We start from the raw sequence: 15,649 nt of genomic DNA, 5'->3' as shown, positions 1-15,649 counted from the left end.
CAGGAAAGATTTCTCCATTACTTTAAGAGGAGCAAGGGTTTGGGTCTAATTGAGAAAGGTGAAAAGACAGCAGAGGAAGTTGCATCCAAAAATGCTCTCACTTTGTGGAAGTTCTCATCAGCACTGACAGACATGAAGTCATGGGTTTGGCTTAGCCGTAGATCAGGACAAGGTTATATTTAACAGCAAAGACATCAGAGAAGCACCTGCAGAGATCATGTTCCTCATCCTTCCCCTCCATGTTCACGCCCTGCAGGTATCACTGTCCTGCTTTCCCTGACCGTATTCATGCTGCTTGTGGCTGAGATCATGCCTGCAACTTCTGACTCAGTCCCACTAATAGGTAAGTTGATTTTCTCTGCTCTGTGCACAATGTATGATGCTTCTCAAGAGCTGTTCAAAGCTTATTTGAGGACTGACTCATTTTGTTACTATAGTTTGCATTTCAGCAATGTCAGGAGTAAACCTCTGGGCTTTACTGTTTGCATGTATGAAAAGAGCCTACATGAGGGATACAAAAACGCTCTGGAAATATCAGATAAGCTGGTAACTGCAAGGATTGAGGGGACACAGAATCAACACATAATGTGGAGGTTTGGGTAGGCAAAGCACAAAGTCAACACCACCAGTGCACAGGCATGAGTGGGATACTGGAATAGTACTCAGCCCTGGCTCTGAATTCATTGAGTCTGTCCATAAAGTCCCTTCAACAGCTCTTTGGATGAAGCTGTGTGCACAGAGCTTTTGAAGGTCTCAGTGCTGCTGGATAGAGAAAATTCATCTTTCTTCTTCCACGTCACCTGCCCTCCCTGCTGTTATGCATTTCTTCCCCTCCTGCAGCCCTCTCCTCTTCTCTTTTCTATACCTCAAGAGCAACTCGAGGTACTAGGGTCAAAATTCAAAAATATTACTGGAGCATTTTTAACATGTGATGAAAACTATGGGACAGATTATCATCTTGGGAACATGGGCCAGACAGACATTGTTACATCCTCTGTTTTCATAGGACCATCCCTTTACCTTGATCTCATGAGGCCTCAGTTTCTCAGCTGTGAACTGAAGTAAGTGTAACTCCTCAATGTCATAGCAGGGTAGAGAAAATAAACCTGTTCTGGTTTACAAAATAAAGTATGAACACCACAGGAAAACTCAGAACTTGTTTACTTATCCTGAGCTTGTTATTTTTTACTTATCCTTGTTTACTTGTCCTGAGCTCAGATCTATGTTTGCATACAAATCATGACTAAAGTACACATTCCAGACAGTAGAAATAAACAAAATATTTAACAATATATCTGTTTGCTGATGGAAGGTGCACCTCACCATTGTATAATTAAAGCCTCGCACAAGATATATCATGAATAGGACAAAAGAGCATTTACTCAGATAACCTTATTACCTCACTTCAAGGATTAAAACCTCAGACCTAACTGTGGGGAAGGAGGGTGACAATGCAACAGTAAGGGCAACAACGCCCATAGGCAAGAGTTTCTGAAAGCCTCCAAATAACTTGGACATCTAATTGAAAGTCAGCAGGACTCTTGCCTCTGAGTCACACAGGAGCTTCGAAAAAACTAACAAAACCTCTCTCTGAACATGTACCTAGGACTTCACAGAGGCAGATGCAATTTTAAGAGAAACTTTGTGTGTAGGGAGGAGACACAAGGCATCTTGGATCAGTCTTCACATAATTTTGCTTTGTGTAATACATAAAAAAAGCCATTTGGAATTAGTAAAGGGATGTACTTGCCTATGCACAGTCCACTAGCTTTAACCAGACCAGTTTCTACTGATACAGTCCCCTATCATAGAAGGTAAGGTTTGTACCAAGAAAAGCTATTAATAGCTATGTATTAATACAGATTTTGATGCTGTAATAACAGATTAATTTCTACTTATCATGGCATAGCTATGTGAACATCACATATCAGGAGAGGGTGAGGGGCAGTGGTGTTGGGGAACCCTGATGCATCAAGTCCCCCTTCTCCAGATGAATATTGGCTCAACTGTTAGGACCTTTCACATCTTTCCACCCTTTTTGGATCACAAAGTCAAGGAGATGATAAGGGATTCTCTTCTCATGAATATGCCTTGTTGACAGCGTATATTGTTGCAAGTTTTTTCCTAATGCCCAAATAATTAGAGCATATCAAATGTATTAGAAATGCATCTCTCGAAGTTGTCATGTAGGTCAAACACAGTCTGTTTCTTTCATCTGTTCATTAGACAAATTTGATATTGTGAAACACTGTAAAAGAATAATCCTTGCACATGGATGCTTTGTAACACCCTGGAGACTGACTTCAGGTATCCAGATGAGTGATGTCTAAAACAATCCTGTGGCTACTGTCATCTGATGCTTCCTTGTTGCAGCCCAAAAGCAAACTGAACCTGGACTCGCTGGGGTGCACTCAGGCTGCATGCTCTGAAACTCAACCATCCCTGTGCAATGAAAGCTCTTGTTTCATAGGATCACAAGATAGTTCAGGTTGGAAAGGACCTCGGGAAGTGGAACACTGTGTCAAAAGCCTTGCTAAAGTTGATGTAAATGACATCTACTGCACTCCCCTTGTCTGCAAATATTGTCATTTTATTATAGAAGGCAATCATGTTGGTCAGACATGATTTATCCTTCATAAATGCAGGCTGGCTCTTCCCAGTCCCCACCTTCTCCCTCGAGTGTCCAGAAATGTTCCCCAAGGACTTGCTCCCCAGTTTACCCAGGGACCAAAGTCAGAATGACAGGGCTGTAGTTCTCTGGATTGTCCTTTTGGACTTTTTTGAAGACGGGTGCAACACCTATATTTCTCCAGTTGTCAGGGATCTTACCCCATCTCCATGGCCTTGCAACGATACCCTTAGGACTCTTGGTGACACCTATCTGGTCTCATGGTTCTTGGACAGATTTGGATCTCACAATCAATCCCTGACTCCGTCCTCATACACTGCTGGTTGTTTTCCTCATTCTTGAACCATGTCTCTAAACACAGAGACATAGGAGACCTTGATGGTGAAAACTGAGGCAAATACACACTGTCTTCGCCTTACCTCTTTCCAGGGTCACTAAATCATCCTCCCCATTCAGCATCAAGCCCATGTTTTCTTTGTTCAGCTTTTTACCGTTTGTATAGTGGTAGAAACTATTCCTGTTGCACTTGACTCCCTTGACAGTCTCAACTCCTGAACTTTAACATTCCTAACACCAACCCTAATGCCCAGGCAATGCTTCCAAATTTTCCTTTTGCAGCCTGTCCCTGCTTCCTGCATCCCCCCTTCTTCTGCACTGGACATCCACCATGAGTTCCCGGCTTAGCCATGCTTATCTCCTGATGTGTTTGCTTATTTCTCTGAGTAATAGAAGGGACTTTTCTTGCACTTGGAGGCTGCTGTACGTCAAGCCCTTGCAGTTTTCTTGTGCTGCTTTATCTTTCAGGGCTTCCTCCAGTGGGATCCCAGCTACTAGTTCCACGAAGAATTAGAAACTGTTCACCTGAAATCCAAGGGCTATACTCTGCTGTTCTCATTCCTCACTCCTTTCATGGTCTTGAACTCCACCAAGTTCCCTGTGACAACCAGGATCTGTGATACAGAGGCTTCCCTGAGTTGCTTTAAGAAGGCCCCATCCCCATATCCACTGTATTTGGGAGGTCTATAATGCACTCCCACCACAGCATTACTCTTGTTGGCCTCTTCACTGAATCTGACCCACAAGCTCTCCAGCAGCACTCATCCATCCCATAGAGGAGCCCCTCACATCCAAGTGGCTCCTTCACACAGAGCACAACCCATGTTGTCTTCACCGTCTGGTCTCCCTGAAGAACTTTGTACCTATACATCAGAGCATTCTGGTAGTGAGAGATGTCCCTCCACATCTCAGTTGTCCCAGCAACGTTATTGTTTCATGACCACACACAGAGTTCCAGTTGCTCCTTCATATTTCCCAGACTTCATGCATTTGCTCACTCTGCAGGTGAGTCCCTCCCTCCCTTGTTTCACCATTCCTTTCTTTCTCTGGCCACCCAGCACCATTTTCTTTCCACCCTTGTCCACTGTTTCTCCATTTAAATTTGGGTTGTAATCTCCCTTCCACAGCATTCCTAGTTTAAAGCCCTGCTCCTAACTCCTTGCTCCACTCCAAATAGGCAGGGAAAGACTGCTCACCCATTTGGCTTCTGCACCCAAACAGCCCTTGTTCAGCAAGTGCTCAAAGCTGGGCTGTGTGGTTTTACATGATCTTGAGCTCTGAAAACCTTATCCTTACTCTAATAAGGTAGCACAGCATCATCTCTCCACAGCGATCTTATAGGTGATGCCAAATGGGATATTTTAGCTGCTGAACTGGATATACCAGGTCATGATCACAGTTCTGCAGTGTGATCTCTGGTCCAGTTGAAAATCCTCAGGAATGAGTGTGAGGAAAAGGAGGACACTTGGACAGCTTGTTCAATTTTTGGAGTATCAGCGCAATTAGCGCCAGGTTACAGGAATAAACAAACCTTCTAACGCATGTGGTTTGAGAAGGATGCAAGTAATTTGATCTTGAAGTAGAAAGATCCATTGCTGGTGTGTAGAAAAGCCACTGTCACTGGTCTTCATGCATGTGGGAGCAGAGATGCTCTGAAAATGTGACCCTACGCACTTTAAAAATTCGCATTGTATTCTTAGGGTCTTGTTTTTTAAAAATAAACATTCATCCACACCTACCTGGACCTGGGTGAACACTCCCAGCCTTTGCTAGTACAAAAACACTAGCGCCTAACATGCTATACCTCTTACTTTTCTCTGCCTTCTGACCTCAGTTTTAACTACTTAACTGTAATAACATGGGAAATTCTTACAGCTGCTGTTTGGAGTGTCTTTGTTGAGGGAGCAAAGGAAAACTGGTCTAATATGACACCAAGAAAAGAACTAGCTTCTGAGGTCTGGTATATTTGCAAAGAAATGTGGAAATCATATCCTGATTCTTCTTAGTTGAGGCCACTCTTCCTTGACCTCAACTTACATTTACAATAAATGAAGCACCCCTCAGCCTAAATAATCACAAGGAAGCAGGTGGGGCAAGACACCTGCTTTTTTCTACCTCTCTGCAAAGTGGCTCCCCGCTTCCTTGGTATGTCCTCTGCATTCTCTGTCTGTTCATAAAGCTGCCCAGAGCAGAGAGTCTCTTACTCCACATGTGCAACTTCCCCGCACGATGGACTCCCATTTCTATGTAGACTACTGACTGCTGTGCTAATACATATTAAAACCAATCCAACTTCTTTTCTGTAAAGAGCAAGTGACAAAGCTTGGCCTAGAAATCAGCAGCAGGCTGCTCAACAACTTTGAACACCAGGACCCTCCTGCTCCTCCACATTGCAGGGTGATGGGTAGAGCTTTCCTTTCCACAGTGAGCCAGCCCCTTTCTGTGCCAAGAGATATTCGAGTTGGACAGGCTGTGTCACTACATTTGCCCCCTGCTTTCACTCAGCTTTCTTGGGGGCTTGCATTCACATCAGTAAATAGCTACTCCTTGCCCAGCAGCATGTCTGCTCCTGTCCTTCTCCAGGAGAGCCTCCCTTTTTTGGGGAACAAGATATTTCCAAAACCCAGTTTTCAGCAACATGCATAAGTGCTAAGCAAGGCACCATGATCTTTCAAGAATTGAACCCTGCCCTTCTGCAAACTCATCTGTGATGCCAAAGAAAGGAGAAGTCTGGGAACCAGAGCAAAGTTGCCTCTGTTTCTGTTTAAAAAATTAACCACCCATAGCAACAGAAACCAGCTCAGCCATTTCGATGAAAACCATTAAAGTCCCATGACATCTACAAACACAACAGTTTGGCCAGAACCCAACACAAGTCAACTACATGAACAAGGCTTGTTTCGCTACAGGGTCCTGGAGGTTCCTCCTGGCACTTAAAATCTCTAGAGTGTAACTCCTTAAAGACTTTCAGACCATGACTATACAGCAGCAGCTGTGTCCTAAACTTACCCTTCCTAGTATAGCTTAATCATGCCTCATGGGAAGTGTGTCTGGCTGCACTCGTGATTTGACTTACTTTTAATTTCTCTCTTTAAAAATACTTTTATCAAGAGTCTATGTAAGTAGACAGCTGGACTTCATTACTTGAGGAAAGGATATACAGAAATGCGGAGAACTCCAGATGTGTTACATGCCTGAAATTACTGGTCTGAGTGCACTAATCATTAGTTAAAATCATAAAGCCTGTGTGGTACAGCTCAGGTATATGACAACAATTGTTCTTTCTGCTTCTAAAAACCTGTGCAATTATGGACAGATTTGTCTCGCACTATAAATGCCAGTAATTTCATGGGGATTTCATGCACCTTCCTGCCCCTACCACATAACACCGTTGCACCCAGTCTAGTGCATTATGTAAGAAGGAATATCCATGTCCCACTGTGTTGATTTCCTGGTTCAGTGACAAAATTGAAATTAAACAAATACTGTTATTTCAATTAAAGCTTTTGTACAACTCAGATCCTGCCCATTGAAACTAAAGGCTTAGGTAATTCATCTGAGAACTGCATTTGAGGAATTTAGATCTAAACTGGAAGGGCTCTTTTTATTTCTATAAAGACAACGTGATCCATGTAAATAGCACTGGATAATAAGATCCGTTTTTGGTAATGACCGTCTCTGTGTTCCTTCCTTAGGCAATAGACATATGCCTGAATTCCTTTTTTTAAAGAGCACTGTGCCTCCCTGTTTACATATCCCTGACCTGTTTCATTAAACTGTGTTTTCCATTTGAAAGCAACCTTTTAATTAAGGCTAGGAAATCATGCGTTAAGAAGTCACTAAGGAACAAGTTCCCCTAAGTTAAGACGGATTCCTAACTGTTATTCTTCTCCTTCATGACTGTCCTTTGACTAGTGCCTCCTTAAGATCACAGAGTTGGTGGTCATGCTTCCCCACATCCAGTGGTACCTGATAAAGCAGTGACCATTATCTCATTCACCTTGCACTGCTGTAGGAATGTCTTCAAAAATCAATGTTTCAGTATAAGCTGCTAGTTTGGACTCATAGACTTAAAAAAATTCAGCTCCTAATGTAATGTTTAGTCACTGCCAAAACCAGCCAGTTTTTCAGAAAGACAGATCAATCCACAGCCCATGTTAAAGTCAGACATGGCCAAAACCATTGCTCTGGAAAAGTGAGAGCAACACAGTTATGAGCATAACCAGCACAGCTTCCTGACCCTTCTTTCTCCCCGCCTGCAATATTACCTCCGGAGGGGAAAACATTCGGGGCCACATGGCACTGAAAAGTTTGTAGCTGTCCCCAGTTTTCCCTCTCCCTCCATGATCCCAGCTGCTTCCAGCACCAGATGTTTTGTTTTTAAGAAAACATCATTAAGCCCCAAGCCCTAGTAAGCAGCAGGTTCACCTCTTGTTCCACTCTGCAGTGAGACACAGGCTGTGGGGTCCCTCCTCCACCCACCCACAACCACCTTGCACTCACCTCTGGTTTACTGTGCTGCAGTCCCACTGCTGTGAGAACAGGGTGACACTGTGCAGAGACAGACCCTAAAATGCTTACTTTGAAAACCCCACCCAGCTCTTTACTCTCATATTGGTCCAAACTTACTGCAGTCTTTGAGTTCAGGCCCCAGGTGGCACAGAAAGTACAGTCACACAGAGAAACAGCTAGGAGCACCCACAGCAGGATGCTTTCAGCTTGAGACCAAAGCTGCAATGAGCTCTGAGCTGGCTGCTCTTCCTCCACCCCAGCCAGTGCTCTGAGGAAGTATCACTTTCAAAGTACTTTGTCAAAGCAGTTACAGCATGCTTCTGCCCAAAAGCCACATCTTGAAATGAAATGTTCAGACCTCTCAGGCCAGTCAGATGATTTGTTTCTCCCATAAACACTTTTTACACCTGAAAATTCAAGGCATCCCCTTGCACAGGAGAAGTGCTTAATAATTTCTAATTTTTTTCCATGCCCAAATAACTTCGAAGTGCTGCAAATCATTATTTCCTTCCAGCTCTCTCCAAAATAACACCATTGGTTTTGGATCAAGAATCTGTATTTTGTTCTAAAAGGAGTTTTACAGCAGAAAGTGTGGATCACCTGAAAGCTAGCGTGTGCAGAGAGTGTTCGAAAGCGGAACACAGGGCTCATGAATGTGAGGAACTGTCACTTCCTATGATTAACATCCACGTGATGCTTGACACCTTGGCTGGATGTATCAAATAGTTCATAATAAAAATTAAGTTTATCTTCACCTCCAGATAACAACTGCATTTCTCTCTGTCTTCTTTTGCTGAGCTCCTCTGCTTGCTTCTTTAAAAACCACACCACTTACTTGCTGCTTAGGGCTCTACTATCATGACTTACTTTAAGCTGTGTCCCCTCCTTGCCATTCTTTATCATGCGTATGTTATTTCAGTAAGAATGAAGGTTTTAGGCTGTGAATACATACATTTGCAGCAGATGCTTGGGGTGATTTCCTGCAGTTAGTCATACAGCAAACAAGGCTGCAAATTACTGAGACAAGGAAGCAATATGGTGCTTTACCACCTCCAGGAGTTACAGATTGTTGTAAGTTATAAGCATAAGGCATTAGTGGTTCTGACTAGAGAGAGAAAATGAGATTAATCTCCTGTTGCATTTTCCGTCATCTGCCTGTATGTCCTCAGCTGCTGCCACTTCTCTTCACTCTGTCTCTTTTTGATTTTGTGGAGTGCTTTTCCCCCCTCCCTTTCATGGTCCTGCCTGGTGCTTTGCTGGCACCAGGACCCTGCTCAGCCTCCTCAGTGAAACAGAAATTCTCATTCACAGCAGCTCTTACAGTTTCATGCCCTGTGATCAATGGTGCTTTTCCCAAAGCCATGAGTCTTGGACGCTTTTTCTTTATTAAAAAAAAACCCAAACAGTTTTACTTTCAAACACCCAGTTCTATACTTCAAAAGCATGTGGGAGGAGAAGAGTTTGAAAACACTGTGAAAACACTGCCCCTGTGCCCTCTACAAGTACCGTAACCAAAAGGTAGACACAGGGTCCAATCCCGAAGCCTCTCACTCTTTTAAGACATTTCATGTTTATGAGGGATCAGCTGGACTGAGATGATGCTCTTCACTTCCTACTGTCAGTGAGAGCTAATGGACAGCACAAGGTGTCCCAGCTACAGCAAATCTCGACAACGGTGGAAATGGTTTTCCTGCCTATGTCCTCTTCTATGTTTCTTTGCTGTCTGTGTACAACAGTAAATCAGCCAGCAAGGGAATCTCTCCTCTACCTTTTGGTTTCCCTGGTCTCTGAGAAACTCTGCCATCACCTGTTGTAGACTGCAACAGCATCTGCCCAGCACCAGCCCTGGTCCCTGCCATAGAAGAGAAGAAGGGTCGTTGGAAGCCCCTCTGCTAGTGTTTCAAGTTTCCTGCATCCTCCACAGGCTTCAGTTCATTAAACTGGACCATTTCCAGAAGGAAGAGCAGTGAATATCTCATTCGGTGCATACTCTGGGACATTTCTTCCATTTTCTGAGAGTTCACCAGAAGCACTCAGCACTGAATGACTGAAATGACCTGACTTAGAGCAGCTCTAAACCAGTCCATCATTTCATATACAAAACCTGACTTTTGCTGCAAAGAAGGAATACAAACAGCAGCACCAGTGGGAAGTATCTGACTTGATCACTGTGTACACTTGAGCATGGCACTCTCCTCCTTCCCCCACTATTTCATAGGAACAGCAAGACTGTAACTGGTCACAATGGAGAAGCTCTGTCTATCCTATGATTAACTATCTTAACAAATCTGGATAATATACTGCTTTCTCAGTCCGTGATCAGTGATAAAATCAACAAGGCAAAGCATCCATCTGGAATCATCTTGCTCCTCCTAGGGTTTCTGTTTTGTTTAGGTTTTCTGTTTCTGTTTCTGCTCCTAATCAGTCCTTAAAGTTAATCTAATTCCTCTCAAGCAGCAGATCTTCCAAAACATCTCTAAAATAATCCTAAGGTGCTTCTCTAACATCAGATAATGGGACAGAAGGTCCAAAAATGGTACTGGAAGTCACTCAAGTTATGAATTTCAAGTCATTGCCATCCTTTTGATATAGGTGATGTCAGAGGATGCCTGCAAGAACAAATAGCTGTTGTCACTGATTTTTTAAAAAGGCTTTCTGAATATCTGTGGCTGTATTAGATCCATATTTGCTATAACAACAGCACCTGATCACCTTCTGACAATTCTGAGATGGAGGCTGACAACTCCCAGATGTTAAAACAGCAGTCCAGGTAGCATGTTACACCATGCCTCCTTCGGCAAAGAAAGGGAAGGAAATCAATTGTAGAAACACAAATGCTTCATATTACTTGAAAGAGATCAACCGAGCATCCAAAACAGCTTTTCCACTTTTCCATTCACACAAAACTGCTGAAGAAAACAGCATGCAGGTTTGAAAACACATGAAGAGCATCTAGCGGTGATCAGTGCAGACCTCGGTATCCCTGGGGAATGTCGCTGTGTAAGTCAGGGATATTGAGGGGCTCCAAACACAGGTCTTCTGGTCCCTTTTCCTGGCCTGTGGCAGCTGACCAGGACAGAGAGTACAAATGAACCAGTTCCCCTCCAGAAGGGGTCAGTCACTTCCCAGCTGTGCCTCAGAGCAGCTGACATACAGCAACCAGGCCCCTGCTCTTTCAAATGCACTCCTGTCTGGGATTGCTGTTCCTGACACTGCCCATGGTGAAGTAATTTGTTAAAGCCTCCAAGCTGACCCATCTATACCAGGGATGCTCTAGTAACCAGGAGCTCATAAGTAGGATACAGAGAGATGCTTAGTGATAGTTGCTGAACATTTCCCTTCTGCAGTTTAAATGAAAGGGGCTGAGCTTCTTTCTAAAATTAGATTTGCATTTACCACTGCCAACAGACACGTGCAGGGGTAGGACTTTATAGGAGCAGCAGCTTCAAAGCCCTAACTGCATAAGTGCTGTAGGCTTTAGGACGGACCCTAAAATACTGGCGAAAAAAGTCTGGTGGCTGGACTGTGGCTGCCACTTGGGAGATCAAAGCTCAGTTCATACTCCACTGCTTGTCTCCTGTGCCACATCTCACAGGAGAGCAGCTTATTTCTGTGTTCAGCAACATCAGTGGAGGCCCAGGAGCAGAGTTCGCTAATTCAGGGCTGTGTGGGGCTAAGGTAGTGTGAGTGAAGACTGCAGTCCCGTGGCTCCAAGGAAAGTGTTATCTGTGCACATTGTATCTTGATCCTTTCAGCAGGTAGGGTCCTCTGCTCACAGGGTTGCTGGAGAAGGTTGCATCAAGGTCATATCACAGGGTGTGCTAGAGGTGAAAAGGGACAGCAGCCCTTGTAGCTTTCATGTAATGGGTTTAATGTGGCTGGTGTGAGGGCTAAAGACCGCCAGGAACAGAGATGCCAAGCCAGCAGACTGGAGGAGGATTAAGCCATGCTTTTAGGGAGGTGCATGGGAGACAGCACAGGATTCTTCCCCACCAGTTCTCCTGAGTGCTGCAGGAGGACCATGTTTTTCTGCTGCTGGGAAAAAGAGGATGTAGCATTAAAGGACGGAAAGATCAGGAAATGCTGAGTGGGTATGGATACCATTTCAGAGCCAGCACCATTTTGCCTCGTGGACATACCCACTCAGTTCTGGGGACTTTCCTTCCCTTACAGGTGAACCGTCACTGAACCCAGGCCCAACTAGGTCTTAGCCATCCCTATGGGTGGCTCTGCCCCAATACAGGGTCTGGATTGTAAGCACGGAGTCATGTTTTCCATCAGAGACCCATGGGCAGAAGATCTAGCAATTCCTTTGTGAACAATGACTGTTAGGTCTACCTTGTCTTGCCACAGGAAGGGAGGCAACAGTCTTCATCGTATCTCCAACTAGAGATGTGAAAGGCTAACGTGACAGGTGTGCCAGCCATTGCTAATTCCCTCCTCCCCTTTCACTGTTGATTCTTCAGGGCTGGTAAAATCCAGCCCTAGAGTAGGTCTGGGCTGCTCCAGGGCTTTGGGGCTTTCTTCCCCCTGAAATGAATAGAGAACCTGCACCTACCTGGGCTGCATAAATCTACCTGCCAGTTCTCATTTCACAGATATCTTGTGACATTTCATTGCCTGACACTGATAATAGGGCTGAAGTACCATGCACTATTTACTCCATCCTTACTTTCCAACTGAAAACTTCACTGTACCTTGAACAGAAGGCCTCCCGCAAAATGCAGGCGATGCACACCCAGACATCTTCCTTGCCTATCATCAGGCAAAAGTATAAAACATCTTTCTTTATGGGTCAACAGTTCCCCTACAGCTCCCAGTCTGTTCCTGAGAGAACTGTTTTCCCTGTTTACTAGCAATTTTCCAAAGCAGTTTCCTGACCTCTGTTCCTGGGTTTACGGCACAAAAACCTGAGAGTGTGAATTCCTCTGCTAATCATTGGCTGGAATCTTGAGTCAGATAATACCAAGTTGTTTCCAAGTTTAACCAGGTGACTAATTTTCCAAGGATCTGTGAAATATCCTAGCCAAAGCCATTTTAAAGGGACCACTTCAGGCTCTTGGAGTCTGGTGACAACAAAATGTGTAGAATTTATGGAAGTTGTTTAGTGACTTATGGCGGTAATTAAACCAGTGATATCAACACTGCTGTGTTTCTGTTACATGGGGCATACTGGAATCAGATCAGCCAGCTTCCCTGAAACCTCAGTTCCTGCTCTGCTCTGCCTGGCTGTTGGCTCTGCTTTCTCATAAGTGCAACAGAAACCTCCCAATTCACCTCACCCTCAGGACTATTTTTCTAATCCAGCTGCATAATTCATTTTGCCATGGAAAGCCATGCCTGCCTCTTGAAGCAATTGCAGCGTTCGTTTCAGGAAGGCCTGAAAACCTCATTATTATGAACAAGCTTTTTGCTGCTGAGGCAGTGGGAAGTGGTATTAAGAAACAGAGCCAGAACAAAACTTGTCTTGGAGGCTGTATTGAATTTTTTACTTTTCCTGCAACCTGCAGGAGAGAGGGCTGGGAGGAGGCTGCAGTCTGGGGCAGCGTCATGTGCCCCATCATATCAGCCAACGGTAATGCTCCCTGGTATTTTGCCACAGCAGCCTTCAAATGTCATTAGCCCTCATTACACTCCAGTGCATCAACCTCACTCCTGGCATGAGGAAGCTGTACTGCCACTTAGGAGATACGGTTTCAAGTCTCAGTTCTGGCGTTCATGATCATGATTTCTTTCCTGCATGGCAAGCTTAAATTTAGCACTCAGCAAAGGTGTAGCGTGCTTTCACAGGAACCAAAAGAAGTGGTCTTGAAGGCTGAGAAGAGTGCTGAAAAATATGCCTAACCCCTTGTGAGCAGTAGTGGGGCGAGGGAGGGGGTCTGGTGACACTTCCTGAGGGGGTCCAGTGACACCATGAGGACAGCATTTCCTTCCAGCATCTCTGCTGGTACTGCAGGGTGGCCCAGGGCTGGGGATGCTGGTGTTCAGTGGATCTGGTCAGCTCAGCTCCTCGCTGTCCTGGCAGCAGGCAGGGAGCAGGTCCTTAGCAGGGGGGCTACATTCCTCTCTGGGAAAAAAAGCCAAGCAATTTATGTGTTTCACTGATTCTAGCCCTTCCCTTGTTGGAGATGAGAGAGCTGAGCAGATACACTGGAAACCTCAAAGGCCTCAAATGCTCCACTGTGGAAGATCAGAGAAGAGGATGTTTGGATGTGATGCAGAGCTTCTCAAATGTAGATCTTGGGACATGGCCAAAGAATATTATTTGCCGTTTGTTTGTTTTTTCACCTCCTAACCAAGTCCTCCTTTTACTTGCAGCTCAGTATTTTGCTAGCATCATGGTCATTGTTGGTCTGTCTGTGGTGGTAACAGTGCTGGTTCTGCAGTTTCACCATCATGACCCGCAAGCAGGAAAGATGCCCAAATGGGTAAGCAGCTTTGGTGGTAAATATTTAACAGCTTATTGAAAGCAAAAATTAATTTAAAAGCTATAGCAAACTAGTTATAGATGAGGGGCAGAAGTTGTTCTCCATTAATCTGAAGAGTCAGCTACAGACAGTATGTGTGACACATGTTTGCTATTGGAGGGAAAGAACAAACATACTAAATTTGGTTTTCCATTAAAAATAGTATCTGTTATTTGAGTTTTCTATATAAACTTACAGTGGGATGTTTGAGTCATGGCATAGTAATCTTGCCCACATCCGCTTTGTAAGTGCTAACCCCGTGGGCAACACCTTTGATTTCTTATCCAGCAGCCACTAGTACTGATGATAAAATGTGACATTTCAAAGCACTAAACAAACACTTACTGGTCTCTGCTGGGCATTTTGTCTGCTTTGTTCCCTTACAGAGGTTCTCACTGCAGTTCATGACAGAGCTGCCATCTCCCAAAACAAAGACAGGAGGTGAAACCAATTTACTTCTGTCTTGCAACTGTTCCAGTTATGAGCTGGCTTCCTGAGTTGCTGGAAGATCAGGAACCCCAATACCTCAGTGTAGTGAGGGTGTTGAATACTGAACCCAGCTATGCTTCTCACAGCTCAGAGCTCACTGCTGATGCACCATCAGCAGAAACAGAAAGACAACACTTGTGCTCAGTCTGACTGTACTGAGGAGACCCCTGGACTTCCCTGGCTTGGAAATCTGCCTTCTGCTGAAGCCACATCCACTTGTCTGTGTGGAAAAACAATTTTGTCTGCTGCCATCTGATCAATTCTCAGTGCATTAGCATGTGGACCCTCTTTTCTCTACAGCAGCAGACTCTGTTAACCCAGTGAATTCTGGCAGCAATGCCAGCTGGCTTTCAGGAGGAATGTGTTTCCTTTAGATTTTCAAGTTAAAAGAAAATGGTGCTTTTTTTCTCTCTCCTTTTCCTAAGAACACGTTTTAGAATAAGCAAGGTATGCTTTGTATTTACAAAAAGAAAAGGAACGAAAGCAGAAGCAGATACAAAGAGTCACAGTCAACTATCTACCTGTCCTGGTTTCACAGAAGTCTGGTTGTTCAGCATTCTCTGGTATCTCATTCACCACATTTGTCATACTAGACAATTATCCTGACATGATGTTGAATATTGCATCATTACCAATGCCAGCCTGAGTACAGAACAGCTTTCTAATTTAGCCTCTCTAAAAATAAACTGCAGCATCAATACAAATTAAAAGAAAAAGTGCAGCAGCAATTAAGCATACTAACAATTATTTCTTAAAGTGCTGTATCATTTAAAATCATCTTACTTTCAAGACAGCAGAGCATGTGAATTCTGGATAAACCTGCATGTAAGCAAGACCTGAGGGCACAAATCTGGGTAAACATGCTTCAGCTGTCTACATGGACAGGGTATGCAGCAGCATAGCAGCCCCCATGGACAATTTTATTGTTTTTATTGTTTTCAAGGAGCCTAGACACAATGGCTCATGTTAAATTTGCTCACAGGCTCTGCAGGTCAGCTCTTGCTCTCTACCAGTCTCTTGCTGTCTTAGCTGGAAACACAGCGTGCAACGAATTCTCACTTTTGAGGAACTTTGTTCAATGGCCTGGCAGCTGAACTGGCATAGATGAAAAAAATGCCATCAGGAAGCAGAGACCGTGGAAAACACTGTGAAAACTGTAGACTGGGCAAGCTGACAGGGCTGAGAGATCTCAAGAGAAAAAGCGTGAATGCCAAGT

The 15,649-nt window shown here is 44.3% G+C and overlaps 1 protein-coding gene across 1 annotated transcript in view; it reads left to right on the top strand.

The window, feature by feature from the left end:
• Window positions 1-15,649, top strand: part of LOC103923234 (neuronal acetylcholine receptor subunit alpha-7-like) — a 65,154-nt gene that overhangs the window by 44,957 nt on the left and 4,548 nt on the right. Inside the window, exons 8-9 of the mRNA XM_009331518.1 lie at window positions 257-343; window positions 13,796-13,905. Coding sequence (XP_009329793.1) covers window positions 257-343; window positions 13,796-13,905 — 197 coding nt within the window. The remainder of the gene's footprint in view (window positions 1-256; window positions 344-13,795; window positions 13,906-15,649) is intronic.

Source organism: Pygoscelis adeliae, unplaced genomic scaffold (genome assembly GCF_000699105.1).
Source record: "Pygoscelis adeliae isolate BGI_AS28 unplaced genomic scaffold, ASM69910v1 Scaffold289, whole genome shotgun sequence".
NCBI classification, from domain to species: domain Eukaryota; kingdom Metazoa; phylum Chordata; class Aves; order Sphenisciformes; family Spheniscidae; genus Pygoscelis; species Pygoscelis adeliae.
Note: the sequence above shows the minus strand (reverse complement) of the source record. Positions and strands in the feature narration are given on the sequence as shown.